Source organism: Sceloporus occidentalis, unplaced genomic scaffold (assembly GCF_023333645.1).
Source record: "Sceloporus occidentalis isolate IW3139 unplaced genomic scaffold, rSceOcc1.0.p SCAF_20, whole genome shotgun sequence".
NCBI lineage: Eukaryota > Metazoa > Chordata > Lepidosauria > Squamata > Phrynosomatidae > Sceloporus > Sceloporus occidentalis.
Window position 1 is genome coordinate 11,305,275 of NW_028317000.1, and position 23,360 is coordinate 11,328,634.

Sequence of the window (23,360 nt, forward strand, 5' to 3'; positions counted from 1 at the left end):
CATGGCAGAATGGGGTTGGACTGGATGGCCCTTGTGGTCTCTTCCAAGTTCCAACTAACATTAAGCTGTTCCTTAACTACAAAGCAGAACTCTAGTGCTGTGAGTCTCAGGAGCCGCACGGACCCTTTATAAAGACGCGCGCTTGGTGTTCCCTTTTCAGCCTTCCCCTGTGCTCTGCTGCCGCCGCTGCACTCATGCGCAGAAGCCAAACCCTGACCCGCCAAGGCAAAGGGGCTTTTGTCTTTGGCCAGGCCTCCTCACAGGCCTCCATGTCGGCCCTGTGTGACCCCCCGGCGGCGGTGGGACCTGCGGGGCCCTCCTCCTCCTCCTCCAGCCCCAGGCCAGTGGCCGGCCCCGCGTCGCTCAGGTACCACTGGGTCCCCAGCCTGTCCAGACCAGTCGCTGGGAATTCTTTCCCTCCCTCTGTAATGGCAGGTTGCCTCTTGGGGGGCATTGAAATGGGGTTGTAATCGTTAGCGTTACATCAATTATGGCTGCGTCCGCACTCCAGAGACGATTCGGTTTGACACCACTTGAACTGCCATGGCTGGAGGCCGTGGAATTCTGGGGAGTGTAGTTTGTTGTGCCACCAGAGCTCCCTATGTTGCCATTAATGGGTGTGTGTGTGTCTCTGTGTATGCATATATATAGCCATATATATGTGTGTGTGTACATATAGAGATTGTGTGTGTGTGTGTGTGTGTGTGTGTATATATATACACATATAGGTATGTCTATATATGTGTGTGCATATATATGTAGATATGTGTGTATATATATCTGTGTATGTATATATATTTATATCTATGTGTGCACATAGATATGTATATATATATGTGTGTGTGTAGATGTGTATGTGTATATATGTTTGTGTGTATGTATAGGTATGTCTATATATGTGTGTGTGTGTATAGATATCTGTGTGTGTGTATATATATATATATATGTTTATGCTCGCATGTGTGTATACACACACACACACAGTTGGTCCTCCTTATCCACTGATTTTTTTTATCCATGGATTTCCAGGCTTGAAAGTATTCCAAAAAAGTATAAATGCCAAATAGCAAGCCTTGAGTTTGCCATTTTATATCAGGGACACCATTTTGCTCTGCCATTATATTTAATGGGGCTTGAGCATCCACAGATTTTGTTATTCACGGAGGATGGGGATCCTGGAACCAAACCGCAGCAGATAACAAGGCCCTGCTGTATATAGTTTTTAAATAGAAAGATTAGCACAATGAAAAGGTTGGTTTTCTTACTAGAACAGGGGTAGTAAGACAAAAACTGTTAGAAGGAACCACTTTTCGCAGGGTGAACTGTGAGTTCTGGAATACGGTAATTTTTAAGAGGGGAGGGGACTTCGCTGGGACTTCGGTGATAAGCTCTGCTTCAGTCTAAAGATGATCATGAAGTAAAACCTTGGAGACAACTTATAGTAGAACTCTTAATTTGTGAACAAATTTGTGATTATGTTTGTTATGGCATGCTTGGGCAAAGAAGCTGCTGGAGTTATCCAGCGAACATGAATTTATTCTAGTATTCTAGTGATAGGAAGAACCTACTCTAGTAATTAGAATGTGCAGATCCTATGTAAGACACAAAACAGAATGGAGGAAAAACATCTTCTGAGCACTAGAATGAATTCTAAATATATATTATTAGAATGCAGTGTTATCTGGGAAGTGGGATATCCGAGTTCAAGTCCCCACTCAGCTGTGAAACTGACTGAGTGATCTTGGGTGCTAGCACACAGACCTACCTCACAGGGTTGCTGGGAAGATATATATCATTTTGAGTTCATTGGAAGATAACTTGGCTATAAAGATATAAATCACATTGAGTTCATTGGAAGATAAATTGGATATAAATCTTAACGGATTCCTTGAAAGGGAAGATTTCTTGTGACAGAATGACAAAGAAAATTGACTAGGTGTTGACTTTTTCCTTTCTTTCGGCTCTCTCCTCAGAGTCCCACTGACTTAAGACTGATGATGTGTTTCATTTTTCTTCCTACAGTTCCCAAGAACTTGCCCAGGAGATCAAGGCCTTCCTTAGTGGCATAGACCCTGTGCATGGCAACAAGCTCACCATTAAAGAACATGCCCGGTGCGGCATTTTGCTGCTGCGCAGCCTGCCACCTGCCCGCAGCGCGGTCCTGGACCACCTACGGGGGGTCTTTGATGAGTACGTATGCACCTACTTGCTGGAACTGGAAAGCAGTGAAAGTGGCATGGGCTCTATCCGTTCCCAGGGTCCCAACCTGGATGATGTGGTACAAGAGATCCAAGCTGTGCTGTCTGACTTTATCCACATGAACCCCAAGGCATGGGCAGCCTTGGTCTCAGCCTGGTCCATTGATCTGATGGGGCAGCTGAGTAGTAAGTATGCTGGCCGGCATGGCGTGCCCCATGCCAGCAGCCTTAATGAACTGCTGCAACTCTGGATGTCTTGCAAAGCCACACGGACACTGATGGAGATCTACACCCAGTGCCTCTCCTCGATGATCAGCACCTGTCCAGATGCCTGTGTAGATGCCCTCTTGGATACCTCTGTCCAGCACTCACCTCACTTTGACTGGGTGGTGGCCCACATTGGCTCTTCCTTCCCCAATACAATCATCAACCGTGTGCTTTCCTGTGGGCTAAAGGACTTCTGCATGCATGGAACGGCTTCAGCCGATCTCCTCCTTTTCCCTAGTGCCACAGCCACTGATAAGAGAGTGCCCAAGATTGCCTCGGTGGTGGGCATCCTGGGCCATCTAGCCTCTCGTCACTCAGAGAGCATCAAGCAAGAGTTGCTCAGGATGTTTCATGGGAGCCTGGGTCCCACGTGGGACCAGCAACAGAAGGCTACTGTGCCCTTTTTGTTGCAGTTGGCTGTCATGTCCCCTACTCTGCTGGGCACTATCTCAGTTGAGCTGGTGGATTCCCTCAAGCCAGGCGTCCTCAACCAACTGCACCAGCATTTTGCTTTGCTGCCTCGGGAAGATCTGGAAAACATGGTCAGCATTGTGGTGCATCTCATCTGCCAGACTTCTGAAGGTGCCTACCGGACCCTGCAGTTCCTTATCAACACAGCTATGCCAGCATCTGTCATCACTACCCCATGCTTGGCTGTTCACGATAGCGTACGGGAGGCTTGCGATCGCATCATTCAGCTCCTCCTTCTTAACCTTCAGAAGCTGGTGTATAACCGGGGTTCAGCCAGCTTGGCTGAAGCTCCTCCCCGCATTGTGCCTTTTTTGGATGAGCTCAAGGGCCATGTGCAGGAGCTTTGTATAGAGACACTGCGACTGGAACGGAAGCGGTTTCTGTGGCAGCACCAGCTGCTTGTCCTCCTTTCTGTTTACTGCACCCCAAGCTGTGCTAGTGAGGCCCTCTTCTATCTCCTGACTCTGGCTAAAGGGCAAGAAGAGCTGAGCTTAGCCACACAGCTCTATGCTGTACTTGGTTCTTGCATGAGTGACCTCCTGCCTGCCACAGTCAAGAAATGTGTCTGCCAGATTCATGCTGGGGGCCTCTCTGAGCAGCACACAGCCCAGCTGTTCCAAAACCTGGCAATGATCATACAGTGGGAAGGAGAAGGTCCTGCCTCTATGAGCCATCAACTGGGCCAGGCTGTCTCCTCGCATATTTATGACTTTGGCCAGCTCCTGTTGCACCACAATCCTGAGGTTGCTCAGGCGGCCTCTTTGCTTCTTTCTGTCTGCCCCATGCCAAAGGCAATCAGGCCAGCTCACCTTCTCTTCCTCATCCGTTCCGCTGTGCACCACTTCTTCCTGGTACTGCATTGCAAGTGTCCCACAGGCATCAGCTATGGAAGCCGCCTTCTTTGCTGCCTGAGTGGAGCATCGCTCACTGCCAGCAAGGCTATCCTCCAGTACTTGGTGGAAGGAGCCCTCCATCTCAGTAAAGCTGAGCTTTTTGGGGGAGTGTCTGAGCCTCCTTCTGTTGTGAATGATAACATTCTGGAAGGAGCCAAACTCTCTCTACTGGACATTAACCGGCGCTTTATGACGGCAGTGAACTTCTCAGGCAGTGTGTGGTCAGTGTTCCATGCTGGGGTGATTGGCCGGGGCTTAAAGCCACCCCACACCTCCCACCACCGAGAACTGGAGGAGATTTCCTACAACATTCAGACCTTTGTTGGCTTATTGCTGCAGTGTTGTGGAGTGGGGCGCTACAGCAAAGAGCCTGCCCAGCATGTTGCTGTAAATCCAGAGGCAGCAAAGACTGTGGCAGTCGTCCTCGTGGAGACCATCTGCCCAGATGTCACCAATAGTGAGCTGGCGTGGCCTCCTGAGGAGCACACACGCAACACGGTGGAGCGGGACATTCAAATTGGGCGGTCTTTTCGAGACAATCCCCTCCTCTTCCAACTGCTGCATCTGGTGGCAGCTGGACGGCCAGCCTTGTGCTATTGCTCAGTGCTGCTCCGTGGCCTTATGGCAACTCTCATGGCACACTGGGAAGCCTCACGAGAGAATGACACCACCAGCTCCCCCTGGCATTTGCAGGCCTCTTGTGACCTAGTGGCTTGCATGGGGGAAGGTCACCTCCTCCCAACTGTTCTTAGTAACATGCATGAAATCTTTGACCAACTGGCCCCTTTTGAAGTCCACCTCTTACTGCTCAGTGTCTGGGACTACGTGCATGACAACAGCCCCTTGCCACAGAAGTTCACCTTTGATGCCAGCACTGGGCTCTTCTTCCGAGACTTTTCCAGAGATACTGATGTTGGCAAATACCTTTGTGTTTTACACAGCGTCCTTCATAAGAACATTGATCGTCTCGGACTTCTTTCAGGTCGATTCCATACCTAAGTGCTTCCTTACAGTTCCACCCATAAGAATTGGCTCTTTTCTACTGATGTTAATGCATTTTTAAAACTTCTGGTTTGTTTACACTATGACATTTATTCAGGTTTGCCCCAAAAAGGAGTGATGCAGAGATGGGGGGGAGGGCTTGCAGGTGGTCCCTGTGGCCCTTATTTGCTAACATATGTTCTCTTGTTGAAATATAACCCCAAATGGTGTCTGCAGTTCAGTACTGTATATGAAAGGCTCTTTGAAGTAGGGTTGAAAATGATGGAAAATAGCATAAAATAAATACGGTAATGAGCAATGAGATTGGTTTAGCTTTTAAGAAAAAATGCAATATCTTGCAAGTTGGCAAGCCACCAGATGAACGTATACTCCATACTGAATGTTTTCAATAAATCCAAACCTTTCTTAAAATAGCTTCATTTGCACACGGTGTGCATTATTTATTTATCACTATCCATGCCGAAAATACTTTAATAAGGTAAGTCTGCCAGCTAGTTCTGCCTCTGAACAAAGAGGGTGGTCACCAATTTCATTAAAAGTGGACCTAAGCTGATCATTACCTCCTACTAGCATTCCTTGTTATGTACCTTAGTTTCACTGTTGGGGATACAGATGCAGCCAGTCTAATCTCAAGTTTTCCCTACTCATCGCACTGTTACTGGGACATCAGCTGCTCATAGTTCACAAGCTATCTGTGTTTTCCCAGCCTGGTCAAATTTTTAAATTGTTTTTTACATTTTTAAATTGTTGTAAGCTGCCTTGATTCCCAGTTTGGGAAAAAGGCAGGCTATAAATCCCATACCTGAATAGAGTGGACCCTTGTTATCCGCAGGGGTTTGGTTCCAGGATCTCCCATGGACAAGAAAATCTGTGGCTGCTCAAGTCCCATTTAATACAGTGTCATTGTAAAATGGTTTCCCCTTATACAGAATGCCAAAATCAAGGTTTGCTATTAGGAATGTGTACATGTTTGGAATGTTTTCAAGCAGTGTATGCTTGAATCCGTGGATAAAGAATCTGTGGACAAGGAGGGCTGACTGTAATGTGTATGCAGTGGGGGAATCACCTGCCATGCACTAGCAGTACAATAGCCCTCTTTTGCTTTGTAAATACACTTCCCATGCAGTTGTGTTACTCTGTGGCAGCAAAAACAACCAAGGCTGCATCCACACTAGAGAAATAACTCAGTTTGGCACCGCTTTAACTCTTTTCTTGGCTCAAGGCTGTGGAGTTTGTTGTGAGCCCAGAGCGGAGCCCTCTGCTCCACTCTGGGCCCCACAACAAATTCCAACTCCCAGAATTCCACAGCCTTGAGCCAGGGCAGTTAAAGCGGTGCCAAACCGGGCTATTTCTCTAGTGTGGGTGCAGCCCAAGATTCTTAAAAGGTGAACACAATTTGTTGCCATAAGCATTTGCAAATTATAGGCCACTGCATCAAAAGCCACACTATTTCCCTCAGACTTGTGGTGCACAACAGGGACGGGTCCATATAGATATGACTGAAATTCTGAATACCTGTTCAGGAACCTGAAGTTAGCTGTCGATCAGAAACGCTTTGTAGCTAGCTACCTTCAAGTCGTCTGATCCTGTGAATGAGACGTCTCCAAGTCTGTCTATCTGCTACCTCTCTGCTCAGGTCCTGCAGGCTCAGGCCCATTATCTGCCTGATTTGAGCCCATCCATTTGGTGTGCAGTCTTCCTCTCTCTCTACTACCATTAACTTTTCCTGGCATTATTGTTTTCTCCAGTGAGTCCTGCCTTCTCATAAGATGTTGAGAAACGAGCATGTCCAAAGGAGGGCGACTAAAATGGTGAAGGGCCTGGAAACCATGCCCTATGCAGAACGACTTAGGGAGCTGGGGATGTTTAGCCTGGAGGAGGGAAGGTTAAGAGGTGATATGACAGCCCTGTTTAAATATGTGAAGATGTGTCATATCGAGGATGGAGTGAGCTTGTTTTCTGTTGCTCCAGAGAATAAGACCTGGAACAGTGGATTCAAACTGGAGGAAAAGAGATTCCACCTCAACATTAGGAGGTACTTCCTGAGAGTGAGACTTATTTGACAGTGGAAGACTTTGTAGTGTGGTGGAGTCTCCTCCTTTGGAAGTCTTTAAACTGAGGCTGGATGGCCATCTGTCAGGGATGCTTTGATTGAGAGTTCCTGCATGGCAGAATGGGGTTGGACTGGAAGGCCTTTGTGATCTCTTCCAACTCTATGATTCTCATAATGTGACTAAAGTATGGCAGGCTCAGTGTAGTCATTTTGGCTTCCAGAGAGTTCAGTTGTTTGTCTTTTTGACTGTGCATGGTATCCTCAGCATTCTTTTTGAGCACATCTCAAATGAATTCATTGGACATGTAAAATCAGGATTCAACATGCAGGAGACAAGAAGAACTGCAAAGCTCTGTGCAGTGTACTCTGAGGTTAATTTCCTTCCTGTCTGCTTTCTTCGCTGTCCTGCTCTCACATTCATACGTGGCGATGGGGAATACAATGCCTTGGATGATTCCATCTTTAGAGTTCAGTTGTATATCTTTAGACTTTAGGATTTTGTACAGTTCTGTCACAGCTGCCCTTCCCATTTGATGAGCTGTTCTAGGACTCATTTGTCTTTTTGGCTGTCCATGGTCTCCTCCTCAGCAGTCTTCTCCAGCACTGCATCTCAAATGAATTCATTTCTCTTATCTGTTTCCTTCACAGTCCAGCTCTCCCATCCATCCATGGCAATGAGGAATACATTGGCTTGGACAATACTCATTTTGGTGCTCTGTTGTGTATCTTTACACTTGTCTAGCTCTTTCACAGGTGCCCTTCCCATTCCTAGTCTTATTTCTTGACTGCACTCTCCGTTCTTGATCAATGTCTGATCCAAGGAATGGGAATTCTTGAACGATTTCAATAAAAGCCTTTGCTATAATAAATGTCTTGCTTTCTCTCTTACTTTCTGGTCTACCTGAATGATTTCCTTCCTTTTGCTTTTAACCCAATACTGCAGCCCCAGGCCTGGACTGCCGACCTAACAAGTGATCAGTTTTAACAGAGACATAGCTGTGTCATTCTGTAGAATCAGTCCGTAGAGAGATCTTGTAGCACCCATGAGACTAACTGAAATAAATAAGTTGCCAGCTTGAGCTTTCCTAAACTTCACTCTGCTTCCTCAGATGCATTTGGTGGAGTGGAGACCAGGGACAGACACATGTCTTTGAAGATATAGCCGTGTTATTCTGTAGAATCAGTACGTATTGAAATCTTGGAGCCCCTTTGAGACTCACTGAAAGAAATTGACAGCAGGAGCTTTTGTAGACTTCAGTCTACTTCCTCAGATGGATTTAGTGGAGTGGAAACCAGACCCAGACATATATATATATATATATGCACCATTGTCAATTCAAATTACAAATCCTCTCTAAATAGCATGTAGAGAGATCTTGTAGCCCCTTTAAGATTCAATGAAAGAAAGAAATTGGTAGCAGTTTTCCTAGACTTCAGTCTACTTCCTCAGATGGATATTATTATTATTATTATTATTCAAATGTAATAATAGTCTGTAAAATCAGTATGTAAAGAGATCTTGGAGCCCCTTTGAGAGTCACTGAAAGAAAGCAGTTGGCAACAGGACCTTTCCTAGACTTCCTCAGAGGCATTTGGTGGAGTTTTAACACTAATAGTTTAATTCTATTGGAATGGCCACTTTCGTATCTTTTCATGGCGCTGTGCTTTGTAACTGTAAGCTGCTTTGAGTCCCTTGAGGGAGGCTGCGAGGCGGCGCTCTTTCACTTCTCCTCAGAACAAGCCCGCCTTTCCCCTCAGAGCCGCTCTCCGCCTCAGTCAGACCCACAACAGGCCTTTTCCGCCTTTAAGGTCTCACTGAGAGAGTCAAGAAGCGGAAGAGCGGGCCTTTCCAGCAACAGCCAATCAAAACCCTGTGAGGAGAAGCTGAGGGCGGGCCTTTCCAGCGGAAGCCAATAGGATCCCTCGTTTGGGGCGGGGCCAATGAAGGTCCAAAATGGCGGCGGTGGCTGCTTCTCTGAGGAGAAGTCTGAACGAGGTTTTCTTAGCAGGAGCCAATGAGATCTTTGAGTGGGCGGGGCCAGTGAAGAACCAAAATGGCGGCGGCTCCTGTGAAGAGATGTTGAGAAGCCGAGGGCGGGCTTTTCTAGCAGGAGCCAATGAGATCTTTGAGTGGGCGGGGCCAGTGAAGGCCCAAGATGGCGGCGTCGGGAAGCGAGGGCGGGCCTTTGTAGCAGAAACCAATGAGAGGCCTCTGTCTGGGCTAAGGGCGGGGGGCGTGGCTAGTGAGGACCCAAGATGGCGGCGTCTGCGGCTTCTGTGAGGAGGTGAGGCGAAAGGGAGCGGGGCCGTTAAGGCGGAATGCGGGCCCGCCGCCTATCCCCTCAGCCCCAGCTCTCCTCCCTTCGCCCTCCGCGTCCCCAACTCGGCGTTCGCGGTGGCTTCTTCCTCTCTAGCGCCGCCTTTCCTTCCGCTCCGGGCCCCACAACAAACTCCAACTCCCAGAATTCCATAGCCTCGAGTCAGACAGCAAGTTTAAAGCGGTACCAAACCGGTTTATTTTTCCAGTGTGGATGCGGCCTGCGTTTCTGGATTCACCAGCCTCTTCTCAGACTTTTCCACGAGGCTGCATCCACGCCTCAGAAAGAATCCGGTTTGACGCCATTTTAGCTGACGTGGTTCCATGCTGTGGAATTCTGGGAACTGCAGTTGGTTGTGGCACCAGTGATTGTCGTCGTTGTGGTTCTAGGCTGCATCAGTGGAAATGTAGTGTCTAGATCAATGGGAGTAACAGTGCCACTCTGTTCTGCTTTGGTCAGGCCTTGTGTCCAGTTCTGGGCACCGCAATTCACAAAAGGATATTGAGAAGCTGGATGTGTCCAGAGGAGGGTGGCCAAAATGGTGACAAGTCTAGAAACCATCAAGCCCTATGAGGAGAGACTCAGGGAACTGGGGGTGTTCAGCCTGGAGAAGAGAAGGTTAAGAGGGGATATGATAGCCCTGTTTAAGTATTTGAAGGGGTGTCATATTGAGGAGGGAGCAAGCTTGTTTTCTGCTGCTCCAGAGAACAGGACCCGGAACAATGGATGCAAGCTCCAGGAAGAGAGATTCCACCTCAACATTAGGAGGAACTGCCTGACAGTCAGAGCTATTTGACCGTGGAAGATACTGCCTGGGGATGTATTGGAGTCTCCTACTTTACAGGCTTTTAAACAGAGGCTGGTTGGTCATCTCTTGGGAGTGCTTGGATTGTGAGTTCCTGCGTGGAAGAATGGGGTTGCACTGGATGGCAAGAAAAACCCAAGTCTTAGGGTCACCTTCAGTGGGAAAGGAAGGCACACAAGGCACACTCTCTCAGCCTCAGGGACAGCCATAGCAAAATCTCCTCTGGAGAAATCTTGACAAATAAAACCCAGGCCCTTAGGGTCGCCTTACTCTTCCAGCTCCATGATTTCTATGAAAGTGGTATCAAACTGGATTATTTTTACAGTGTGGGTGCAGCCCCATGATCCAGGGCTTCCCCTCCTTTTCTTCACCATCTTCCCATCTCCTAAGAAGAGCCATGGTTGATCTGTGATTCAGAAACGAGGCTGCAGCCCTTCACTCCGTCTCTGCTGCGCTCTGTACAATCTGCAGTTGCTACAAAGTTCAGCGCTGACTTCTTTATGTTTTTAACTATTGAATGTTCCTGAACACTATAATAATGTATTAAAATAGTGCTTACATTTATGAGTGCTAGCGATGTTTTGTCTGAAAGCGAAAGATGCAGTTCTTAGATCCTGTGGGTTTTAGTTGCTTTAGGTTTCATGCTGTGCTTGCGTAGTTATGTGTGCTGATCCACAGATAATTTCTATAAACCCCTTGAAATCCTCCCCAGGTTTGTGGTTCTTGAAATGGGAGCATGGCATGTTAGCAATGATTTCTCTTGCTCTTGCCGTTGCTCTTCCTTCTGTTCCTGTGTGGGAGCTGGGAAGACCATGCAACGGCAATCTCCATCAACCTTAGCCAGTATCACCGTTAGTTAACCAACTGGGAATTGGGAATCCAAAGGTATGTGGGACATGACAGGTTCCCAACCATTTGGCTTCTCTCTTTCTTTCTTTTAATGGTTTATTATTGAATATTCCAAACAATCCATCATACACATTAACATAAATCAGTCAGACAAATACAAATCATTCAGATTTCATCACATACATCACATCATTCTTAAAACTTTAACTTCTATCCTTTGACTTTCTTTTTCCTTTCCTTCTCCAACTTTCCCTTCCTCCCCTCTATTCCTCTCCCTTCTCCTTCTTCCTCACTCCTTACTATTCTTTCTACCTCCTATTCTCTAAATTCTCATCTTAACCTATTCTTTCTAACCTTACTTATCCCTATCATCTATCGACTCTTTCTTCACTGACTCCTACCTTCTACTACAAACTAATACCTCTCTAATAAACCTAACCCTCTACCTAACTCTTTCTATACTCGGTCTGGCCTGTCTCTTTCTCTCATTCTCTCTCTCACACAGAGATATATAAAATGGTAAAAAAAGATAGTTCCCTGTTCCAAGGAACTTGTAGGTTGTATTTTGAAAGACATGGACTACAAAAGAAGGGAAGGATTTCATGTCCATCATTGGAATTTTATAACCTGGTTATATCCAGCAATGGCAAGGACGGCCCATCGAAGACCTCTCACTTGTGGAGAGGTCTTCGATGGGCTGTCCTTGCCATTGCTGCATGGTTCCTGCAATGTGCTTAGATACCTTATTGCAGCCTAGGCAGAATTAGAGCTGACCTTTGTACTGGTAGTTGAAGAGATGTCTGCTCTTTGCTCCCTTCCTATGCAACAGTATTGGCATGGAGTGTGTATTGGAATATCCTTGGCATGCAAAGAGTACAACCTGGAAAAGCTGTGGGGTTTTTTTAATCAGTTATGGCTGGAGGATTCTGGAAGCTGTGGTCCAAAGTGGTAACATTTCCATATTGTGTAAAAGAGCTATAAACTGGGATATTCTGCATATACAAATCCTACAAGTTACCTTATATAAGAAATGTTCACAATCTCATTTAGAAGGTGCACAGAGCCTTTTGGTTGTGAAACCCTTGCTGATTTGTTGCCACAGCTTAGGAAAGAGACATACTTCAGTGACCAAATACATGTTTTTCATGTCCCATGTCTCACGTTTGATGCATGCTATGTCTAGCTGGGTCTGGAAAGGATCTCAAACTTGGGCTGCACCTGCACTGCAGAATTAATGCCATTTAATACCACTTTAACTACAATGGCTCAATGCTGTGGAATTCCAAGATTTGTAATTTTGTGAAATATTTAGCCTTCTCTGTCAGAGAGCCCTTGTGCCACAACAAATTACACATCTTAGGGTTGCATAGGATGGAGCCGTAACTGGTGAAGTGGTGTCTAACTGCATTAATTGTGAAACATTCCTGAATCGCTCTGATTTTTGCCCAGCTTTTATCGCTGTAGTGGCGACAGTAGGTGTTCTGGAAGGAAACCATCGATTCGTGAACACACTGCCTTGGAATATGGTGAAATCCCCTTTGGAGGCTTTTAAACAAAGGCTGGATGACCATCTGTCAGGTGTGGTTTAATTGTGCATTCCTGCATGGCAGAGCGTTTGAGAGGATGACCCTTGTGATCTCTTCTAACTGTTTATGAATCATATTGCAAATGAATTTGAGAGAGAGTGGTCGTTTTTGGGTGCAGTTTTGGATGTGGATCCCATAGTTGGGCCTGTAATCCTGCATGTATTTATTTATAGGTATGCTGATGGTCTCTCATTTCCCTCTAACTCCAAAGGAGTTGATTTGGTACTAAACTGGTGTCTACTGTTGGTAACAGACTGCATAAGGGTAAACAAATTGAAATTTAATCCAGACAAGAAAGTGGTGTTCCTGGTCAGTCCAAAGGCAGATCATGGGATAGAGGTTTAACCTATATTGGTTACATTCTTCCTGAAATCTCAGGTTCATAATTTGAATGTACTTCTAGACTTGGCCCTTATCTCGGATGTCCAGGTTTCAGTAATGGCCAGGAGTTTATTTGCATATTTCAGACTAGTGTGTCGGCTGTGTCCATTTTGGAGAAGTCACATCTGTCTATGATGACATATCCCTTAGTTACATATCATTTGGTACCTTTGTTGAAACAGCTTTACTGGCTATTGGTTCATTTCCAGCTCCAATTGGGCTGTTTGTTTTGAAAGAATATGAAAATTGTTTGTTGGAATGAACAAAATGACCTCTTAGCCCAGTTTCTAGATAGCTAGACTCTTCTTGATACTCACAACTGGTGCTGTCTTTGGTTGCTTCCATACAGCGGGAATTACATGATTATTAGCTCTGCTTGGCTGCTACCTCTAAATCTGCCTGGCCTTTTCTTTTGGTCAGCAGCCTTTGCAACATCATGCAGTAGTATAATCCATGAACTCATATATTGTCTGAAATGTCTTCATTCCCACTATTCCCAGGTTGGCCACTGCTGTTTGGCTCACTCTTTTCCTGACAGTCATCTCTGCTGTGGACAGAAGCAACTTCAAGACTTGTGACCAGAGTGCCTTTTGCAAGTAAGTTGTGGGTCTCCTGGCTGTAGAAGAGGAAAACTGAGGGAAAATAGGCTGGAGTTAATTTCTCTAACTCAGTTCCTTGGGATAGTAATGAAGGACTGGGTAAAGTTCCTCTGTCCTAAAGCAGCATACTTTCTTCTTGTGGGTGAAGTATTTAATTGTATCTGTATCAGTTGTGTAAACTGCCTTGAATCCCAGAGTGGGAAGAAGACAGGATATAAATTGATGATGATGTGTGGAGTTAGTCAAGCTGTTGTTTTCTGAAGATGGGGAAAGATAGCAGTGAAGATATGGCTAACTGTAATTTCCCTTGAACCCCAGACGCCAGCGGAATGTGAAGGCCAGAAGTTCTCCTTACAGGGCTTTACTGGACTCACTGCAACTCAGCCAAGATTCTTTGAAAATCCAGCTTGTCAATGAAATTAACAAGGTAAATTAAATGATTTTTATTAAATTTATTTCTCACTTTTTCAGCCTAAAATTGATCCTCAAGATAATCAACAGTAGTCAACTAAAGATAAATATAATTAAAATATAAAAACTGGTTTAAAATAGTTGAAGCACACTGGTAACAAAATAAGTGATATATTGCCCAGTTGCAGTTGTTATGTGCCTTTCAAATCATTTCTGACTTGGTGATGCTAAGGCATCACAGGGTTTTCTTGGCAAGATTTGTTCAGAGGGGGTTTGCCTTTGTTTTTCTCTGAGGCTGAGAAAATGCGATTTGTTCCAAGATTATGCACTGATCCACCTGTTAATGCTCTTCAGTGGCAACCCAGTTTAAATTCTGAAGGCCAACCTGAAAAAGATTTTTACCTGATGACAAAAGGACAACAGAAAGGGAGCCAGCATATGGTTCCCTTGATAGGGACTCTCAGAATGAAACTCCAGTCAGCCCCAACCAGCACAGCTGACCAGGGTGATGACAGCTACACAAATGTTAACATTTGAAGGACATTCATCTTGACCACCCTCACCTTCCAGGTTCCTCTCCTCCTTGAGCTATATGGCTTGAAAGGGAATATGACCCGGATCCGAATCAATGAGTTGAATCCACTCAAACCTCGCTATGAGGTACCCGATGTGTTAGTCCAAGATCCACCCACCACCAGGTATGTGGCTGGAAGACCATGGATCCCAATGCATCTAGAAGTGTTTGAGTGGGTTGTATTGCAGTATGGGAGTTTGGTAAGACTCTTTTCTCCAGAGCTAGATGTTTCACTACATTCCTAGGAAGCCTTCCCTTCCCGTGTGGAGTTCAGTATGATGGAGAGGGAATAGGACTCAGGGTTCCAGGATTGTAGACCAATTAAAATTTGAACAATGTCATGTGCAAGGTATGTGATGCCAACAAAATAAGGCAGTGCATATGAAGGCTTTTAAAACTTATATAAAGAGGCTTTTAAAATTGTGCAGGTGATGAGAAAAGCAGATGATTTTTGTTTTGTTTTTTAAAATTATCTGCATCTGAACATTAATGCGCAGGCGCATACAAGTAAATGACAGAAAATTCAAGATTCAAGTGGAATTTTTGGCTCAGCTACAAGGTGTTGTGTCCTTTTCTAGTTTAAAAGGCTCTAAAAAGGCTCAAATTCCTGGAGAAGGGGAGGTCTCTCGGTGGCTTCATTATAGTGGAGGAGGCACCGATTTTAAGAGCCATAATAAGCTAATACATTCAGAAGCAATCTACTACTTATGTGAATGTGCTAGGCAGCAACAGTGGAAGATCTGGACAAACACTGTAACTAGAAGAATTATTGGAAAGATTCAGAAAAATACTTCAGTTGTTCAGGAGTGAAAAGGAAGAATACAAGGTAGCCTGCCTAGTATCTTGGTATGTTCAGTTACAATTCTCACAGATGTTGAATGTTGTAATCCAACATATGCGCAGGAGGGTTTGATGTAAGGAGAGTGCTGCCAGATTAGACTAGTTGTCCTATTTAGTTCAGCATCCATTACACAGTGATCAGCCAGACAACTCCAGAAAGCTGTTTGCTTCACCTAATCTACTCAGCCTAATTTGGTATTCAGAGGCATAAGGGTATTGAACCTGCAGGTCCACAGAGCCATCATTGCTAATATAGGTTGCCTACTCTTCTATTTAATAAGTGTCTAATCCATTATGCTAGTGGTAATCACCAAATATTGTGATACTGAGTTCCATATATTAACTTAGTGCCATGTGCAAAAAGGTACTTTTTTTGCCAGACTTGAATGTACTACCTGTCAGCTTCATTGGGCAATTTCATGTTCTAGATTTGCAGGACAAAGTGGCTCAGAAGGAAGCTCTATACTCTATGACATGCATTCTTATTTTTCATGTTTTCCCTTAGTTGTGTAGGCGTTTTCCCCTCTGAACTAAGAAGTCCCAAATGAATGCATGCTCTTGGGTATACGTTGACTGAGAGTTCCTGCATGGCAGGGGATTGGACTGAGTGGCCCTTGTGGTTTCTTCCAACTCTAGCTAAGGCTAGGAAACCTGGAGCTGTCTACATGATATTAGAGTCCCAAACTCCAACAGCCAGCATGTCCAGTTCCCCACCCTTACATTAGCCATTCTAGTTAGTTGAAGGAAAGGCTAGAGGAATTCCGAAACCTTAGGTTGACTGGAAGGTGGAGGCATGGGTGACATGGAACCCTGAAATTTCTCCTGTAGGGCTGGCTCTTTGACAGAGTAGCAATGAAGATGTCCCCTTCAACACCCCACACTTTGCGTCCTCAAAATTTTTTGTACTGTCTACTGATTTCAGCCGTGGTGTTCTTTCCCCCACCCATACCCTTTTCTCATCCCCAAGATTGTCTGTGACAGGTCGTGATGATAACAGTGTGGAGTTGTCCCTGGGTGATGAGAGCCACAAGCTCATTTTGACTGCCAAACCCTTCCGTATGGACTTGCTGGAGGGCCGGGAGCTGGTGCTGAGTGTCAACTCCCGAGGGCTGCTGGTCTTTGAGCACCTGCGCCAGAAGAAGGACTCGTGAGTACGGGGGCAATCTATGGGGAGGAGTTTTCTCTTCCAGCTTAGACTTCCTTACTGCTGAATTCCTCAAGTAGAAATCAGAAAAGGCAAGAGATCTTATCAGGGAAAAGAATTCCACTAGTCAAGATGTGAGCCTGCTGCTTGTTGGGAAAATATAGGACTGTTTGGAGTAGCAATTATGGCTTTCAGAGGTTTAAGGTAGATGGTTGACTTAGCGAAATAGGGGCAGAGGGTGAGATGCTCCTTCTCCATTCACTTCCATTCCTTTTCTCTTTTTATGGCCCTGCCCTGTCCTTCCTGTACAGGAGGCCACGGTATACATAAGCTGAGGTCAGTAATTTTTGGGAAGTGATGATGATGTTTTCCTTTTGCTGCAGTCCTTTTTAATTCCTGTGAGAGACTACTGCTGTGAGTATAGTGACCAATGTAGCAAATAAGCTCTCCACATATGCCCACTCTATGGAAAGGGGTTTGAACAGAAACCCTTTGGCTGCAGCAATCTACTTCTCCACCAATTGAATTCTAGAAGGGGTGTCTTCCCAAAAGGGGCCAGTTTTCAGTTTCAGTCTCTCACCAACAGGTCATTGTAATCCGTTTTGGTGTAAATTTTGTAAGGTAAGATATGTGAAGGCTTCCTTTGTTTTTCTCTCTGGGAGCCCATGGTTAGACTTTATTGTCCAGGTGGGTGTTGGAGAAAAGATAGGCCACACTCCCTCAATCTAGTGCCCTCCAAGCGGGTTGGACTACAACCAGTATCAGCTGGTCAACAGGTGTGCTCCCTGGAGATGATATGGAGGTTACCATATCATATATGGAGGTTACCAGGTTCCTGGAGTCTGGTGCAGAGAAAGCAGCAGGCTTTTTCTATGCATGGGTGGGTAAAGGGATGCTAATGTACCCAGTCTTACCATTGTTTCTACCCTACTTCCTAGACTAGTTGTTATCACAAAGCTGGGCTGGAGCAGGGCCAGAGTGGGGTTTGTGGCATCTGAGATTCCATGCACTGACTCTCATTGTGTTTTCTGTTTTTGTTGGTTTGTGCCTCCCCCTCCTGCTCGGCCCCCCCAGTTTCTCGGAAAAAGTTAGTAGCACGGTCGTTAGCATTTGGGATAGGATCAAGGACCTTTTCTCTAGGTAAATCTGCAGCTTCTGCTACCATTTCTCAAACCCTTTCCCCTGCTGCCTAGACAGTGACTGCCCTTCCCTGCCCATCTAAGTAGCTTGGGAATAATTGGTTTTATTTTTCTTTTTATTCTTCCTCTTCTTTGTTTTGGGAGTTAAAGGGTTATAGGTGTCCTCACCCACCAAATCTACAAGATGCTATTAGCTCTATTATTCCAGGACTTAAACTGCTGAAAGTCTTTGTTGTTTGCTGTGCCAACAAGTCACGTCTGACATATAGACACCCTAAAGTGAACCTGTCACAGGTTTTCTTGGCAAGATTTGTTCCGAGGGAATTAGTCATTGCCTTCCCCTGAGGCCAAGAGAGTGTTACTTGGCCAAGGTCATTCAGTCGTTTTCCATGACTCTTCTGTGTATGTGTGCAAAGTTGCAAACATATAGTTTCTCCTGTGTATAAAAAGAAGAACTGAAGGGGAAGGGCAGAAGAAGAAAAAAGAAATGTGGCAGCAGTTTTAAGAATATGTTTGCATGAGCCTTCATAGATATATAAACTGCATTCTTCAGATTCAGTACAGAGTGATAAAAATCATGTCAAAAAAAAGATGCTTCCACATTTCTTTTTCTTTCCTCCCCTCTATCTTCCTTCCTCCTTTTAATGCTGCAAGGGACTAACATGGCTATTGCTTTGAAAAATACCCTGTGTATGTTCGCAAAATTGCATTTATTTTGGCCCAGCACTGGGAACACCCAATTCAGTGTTAAGACAGTCTGGGCACAATTCACTAGTATAGTGTAGTGGTTTTAGTGTTGGACTAGGACTCTAGGTGACCAAGGTTCAAATCTTGCTAAACCATGGAAAGCAGCTTTGCAAACATACACTGGGTGACACTGGGCAAGTCATGCCTTTTCTGCCCTTGAGGAAGGCAATGGCAAACCACCTCCAAATAAATCTTGCCAAGAAAACCCTAGGTTGGGGGTCACCATAAGTCAGCATCAGCTTAAAAGTACATAACCATATCAGTTTGGTCCTTTTTATATCCAAGTGGAATAATGAAGCATAATGTTTAGCTTTTTCTTGTTTATTGTCATTGATTTTTCGCACTGCCCCATCAGTATTCATTGGATTGGGGAACCTGTGACCCTCCAGATGTTAAGAATATAGGAAGCTGGCTTATACTAAACAATCAGAGAACGCTGCCCTGTTTGGAGATGCCAGGAATTGAGTCTGGGACCTTTTACATAATATATAGCTGTTCTGCCACTATAGATCATCCCCATGTTTGACTCCAATTCCCATACTTTTCCATCAGCATGGAGAAATTGTAGGGGGGCAGCTTCTGGAGGACCATAGATTCCCCTATCCTGCTGTTTGTGGTGCTTTGTTGTCTTAAATAGTTTGCATAGTCAAGCTTTCTTATTTCAGTGAGCCTTCAGACTTAAAACAGGTAGTGGAAAATAATTTGAGAGGGAAAATGTTGAGGGAAGGCTGATATCAATGGGAAGTGAGTACTGGGAGGGGAGAAGACATGTTTTCAGTGATTGTATTTGATACATTAAGGGGAATAACATACTTTCTGGATTTTGCTTGTGGGGAGTAGCCTGGCTTCTTTACACATCAGCCAGCGTACACCCAAATTATTTTTCTATTTTAAAAAAGCACAGATGTAAAATTTATAGTGTGTTAATATGTTTGGATACTTGAAAAACTACGACTATCTGGGTACTTGGGAAATTAGGCCCTCAGCCTAATTTCAGAATCTGCCTGGAAATGTATCAGCTCTAGCAAGAGAGTTCTGTCCTTCGTCCGAGGAAATCACTTGGGCAAGGGAAGAGAAGAAAGAGAGGTTAGAAAGGGGTGCCAGAAAGAAAATAATAATAACAATTATTATTATTATTATTATTATTATTATTATTTCCTGCCTCTCCCAGCAGATCGAGGCAGGATTACATTGGTAAAAGAGAAAATACAATACAGTATTACTTAAAATAGATGACTCTCCATAGAAAAAGATTTTCCATCCTAGCTTGATCTGTCGTGTATATGTATGTGTATGTATGTGCTTTCAAGCCATCTGTCATCTTTTGGTAACCCTATGAATCTTTCATAGCGTTGTCTTGGGCAAGGAATCCTCAGATATAGTCTTGCCAGTTCCTTCCTCTGAAATATAGCACCTGGTATTAATTTCCCATCAGATTGCTAACTGGGGCCAACCCTGGTTAGTTTCCAAGATCAGACAGGATCTGGTATCTTTAGATATAGCAGCATATCATGGACTGCTAAAAAGATAAATAAATGAGTCCTAGAACAAAATCCTGAACTCTCCCTAGAAGTCAGGATGACTGGACTGAGACTGTTGTACTTTGGACATATCATCAGAAGACAAGACTCGCTAGAAAAGACAGTAATGCTTGCTGAGGTTAAGGGAAGTAGAAAAAGAGGAAGACTACATTATAAGTGGATGGATTAAATCAAGAAAGCCATAGACCTGACTCTGCAAGACCCGAGCAGGGCTTTTAAGGATAGAGACACTTGGAGGAGTCTCATTCACAGGGTTGGCATAAATCAAAGTTGACTTGTACTTACCTGACAACAAGCATCCTGCGCTTGCTTATTTTGCCTGCTTCTCAGTCAAGCAGAAATGAGGGAAAGGAGGAACATTTCATTCAATTAGCTTCATTTTCAGGAATCTTAGTATCTCTCCAAGCTACCTTTTCTGCAAGGAACCCTGGAAAGAAAGTGCACAGAAAAGGAGGTGTGAACTGCATCTAGCAGTTCCAGGCATGTTCTGCAGCATAAAAGGGGGAGAGAGAAAGCAGACTCAAGTATTATTTAAGGAATTACACACATGAAATCACATTTTGGGAAAGTCGCAATTTTGGATGACATTGCTCCAAATCCCCCAGGCAACTTAGCCATGGCCATACTGGCTGACGCACTCTGGGAGTTGCACTCAAGTGCTAAGCTATGTCTTGCCCATAGGCAGTGAGCATCCTACTCCATACAGTTACTGTCAAGGCATGTATAAATAAGAATCTTGCAGATTTACATGTTTCATAACTCTCTACATGTTTTCATATCTCTCTAGTTCACAAAAATACTTCAGTGCCCGAATACTTGGGTATAGCTACCATTAAATGTAGGCACTCTGTGAATTTACTTCTGAATAGACATACAAGATTACAGTCTGCTGTGAAGTCGAAGGCTTTCCCAGCCAGCATCCACTCTCTTCCATGCCAGCATTCTCTGAAGATGCCAGCCACAGCTGCTGGAGAAACGTCAAGAATAAATTCTTCTAGATCACGGCCTCATAGCCTGAAAAACTCACAAAAAACCATTACAGTATACATTTGTTAAATCTTTAACAGGCTGAGTAATTCTTTTCTGTGTACATCACAGTGTGAAAAGAATGACTTAAAAAAGTGCTGGCCACCATTCCCTGTTCAGTATCTACTTAGTTCTGCATAGCTGAAGTGTATTCCAGATTTTGTTGGACTATAATTCCCAGCATTCCTTGTTATTTGCCATGCTGGCTAGGGCTGCTGGAAGTTGCAGTCAAACAACATCTACAGTGCTCGCCCCAACTTGATATTAAGAATGTGTATTAGTCACAAAAGTCTTGTATTTATGCCCACAAAGTGCAGGCTGTGGTAAGCCTAAGAAGCCAACCTTAATATCAGTCAGTTTTCCAATCTGCTTTCTTCTGCCCTCAAGAAAAAACAAAAGAAAGAAAGAATAGGGAGTAAATCCCCATATATTGTCCTTCAAACCAAAGTGTATAAATTTCACAGAGTTCGGTTTGACCTTTTGTTCTGAATAATGCTTTTCTGCTTGCGGAAACATGTTTAATATTTCATCTGTTTAATATTTCATTTATGCACAGTGCCAGTTTAATGTTTGGGGGCACCAAATGAGTGGCTTTATGTCGATGGGGTATATATGCTTTTGTGTACATTTCAAGAAGGGCATGCTGATGGCTTGCTTGTTGCTATCTGGTTTTTTGTCTGTGTTAGAGAATCTTAGGTCCAAAACACACAGCAGAAATAATCCAGTTTGAGATTGCTTTCAGTGCCCTGCATCAGTGTTACGAAATTCTGTAGTTTAATGAAACAGTTAGCCTTCTCTGTCAGAGAGCTCTGGTGCCACAACAAACTACAATTCCCAGGATTCCTTAACATTGAGCCACGGCAGTTAAAGTGGTCTCAAACTGGATTATTTCTGCTATTTGTTTTGGATCTTAGTTCTAGGACAGAGCCTGTGCGTGCCAACATTTGTGGCATATTAGGATTCCCTCTTGACCCACATGGTACACCATGTCTTCTGTCCTTTTATGTTAGATCTCAAACTTGGGTCTCCAAATTTTGGTGGACTTCAACTTTCAAAAGCTCCAACCAGCTTGTCCAGTGGTTATGGATTCTGGGAAGGGCTGTCCAACAGCATCAGGGGACATGAGATTGGGACTCTGCTCTATCATCCTAATTAAAGCTGGGAGTGCTGGGAGGAATGTACAGCATTAAAAACAGATTTCTGGTGGAGGAAATCATTTCCTCTAAAGAATTCAGGGTGCTTTTCTATGGTTATTCCCATATCTGTACAAAAAACTAGATTTGATCTTTAGCCAAAATACTTTTGGGCAGTTAGGCTAAGAAGGATGTCTTCAGTGTTAAAATGGGAAAGCTACCCTCCAGAACATTACCAGTGTGAATGGAGCAAAACCTTCACTCAGTGTGGAATAACGTTACATTTTATTTTCACAATAAAGAGAAATGATAGATTAAAAGGGACATGCTCTAAATTTCTTTGGTTTGTTTAGTGGAACAGCTTAGACCCATACCCACTTGCCTAACTATTTTCCTGACAATCAGAAAAGAAATATTGTCTCCAATACACCTGGAATCATGGGAAGATTTTTCAATGGGTCTCTCAGGCATCAGTCTATGAAGGGATAGAGGAAGAGGAAGTTTGGAAAACTCTGGATGGTTTGATCCTGTATATCCGGAAGAAGTTAGGAGCTGCTCCCTTTGTGAGAATATGCATGTGAAGGGTTTCCTTCTGATTTGATCAGGGGTGGGCTGATCAACTGTTGTACTTTGACTCATATCATTCTTAGCCAGGATAGATGACAGATGATGGGAGTTCCAGTTTAGCAACTTGGGTAGCACCACATATTCCACTTGCTTGTTTAGATAAACACAGGCAGAACTTGGACACCCGCTTCCCCTTCATATGAATTAGTTTTATATAGGGGAAGGATTTTCTGGATAAAAGGACCAATTCAAAGAGCCCAGTAGGACTGTGGGGTGGACACCAGAGCCTGTTCTTGTGTTACCCTCTGCCCTATAGCTACTCCCTGCCTTTCCCTCCCCTTGCTAACTGGCTGGACTGTAAATCTGTGTGCTGCTCATAATGACCAATGGATTCTGCACTTTGTTTGGTTCAAAGAGTGGGAGGGTTAATTTAGATCCCTTTTTGTTTTGAATCTGTCTAAATGGGAGATCTGGGATTAATCCTTCCTCACCACTCTTTTGTTCCAGGGAACCACCAAAGGAACCAGTGTCACAAGAGGAGGGAGACACTGAAGGCTTGGATGCATCTTTGTCTGTAGAGCAGAAGTCTACAGAGAAAAGCAACCAGGTGAGTGGTGTATTGGTATTGGGAGGACAAGGAGAATCTTTAGTCCTTGGAATTTCTGAAGTCCCAAACTAGTGAGGTGGCACAGTAAAAATGGAAGAGAATTGCACAGCCTGACTATACTGTAAAGTGCAGTACTTTTTGTCTGTGTGCTAATTTGGTCCACAATTGATAATGCTTCACAGGAACAAATTTCCATCCTTGGATTAAAG

The 23,360-nt window shown here is 44.4% G+C and overlaps 2 protein-coding genes across 5 annotated transcripts in view; both read left to right on the plus strand.

Moving 5' to 3' along the window:
* Window positions 1-230: 230 nt before the first annotated feature.
* Window positions 231-5,245, plus strand: INTS5 (integrator complex subunit 5). Its single transcript, XM_089483626.1, has 2 exons — window positions 231-367; window positions 2,023-5,245. Exons 1-2 carry the CDS (start codon window positions 270-272, stop codon window positions 4,826-4,828), a joined length of 2,904 nt encoding a protein of 967 aa, XP_089339752.1. The 5' UTR covers window positions 231-269; the 3' UTR covers window positions 4,829-5,245.
* A 3,842-nt stretch (window positions 5,246-9,087) lies between these two features.
* Window positions 9,088-23,360, plus strand: part of GANAB (glucosidase II alpha subunit) — a 32,754-nt gene continuing 18,481 nt past the window's right edge. For 2 of the 4 annotated variants that reach the window (XR_016272164.1, XM_089483622.1), the window contains exons 1-7: window positions 9,088-9,169; window positions 13,324-13,419; window positions 13,741-13,849; window positions 14,404-14,531; window positions 16,215-16,394; window positions 17,466-17,531; window positions 23,052-23,151. Coding sequence is in view for 3 of the 4 variants with exons in the window: in XM_089483622.1 (XP_089339748.1) it covers window positions 9,141-9,169; window positions 13,324-13,419; window positions 13,741-13,849; window positions 14,404-14,531; window positions 16,215-16,394; window positions 17,466-17,531; window positions 23,052-23,151 (708 nt within the window). In the remaining variant the exon portion in view is untranslated. Of the gene's footprint in view, window positions 9,170-13,323; window positions 13,420-13,740; window positions 13,850-14,403; window positions 14,532-16,214; window positions 16,395-17,465; window positions 17,532-23,051; window positions 23,152-23,360 lie in introns of those variants that run through there. The other 2 variants (XM_089483623.1, XM_089483624.1) reach the window with 2 other exon arrangements.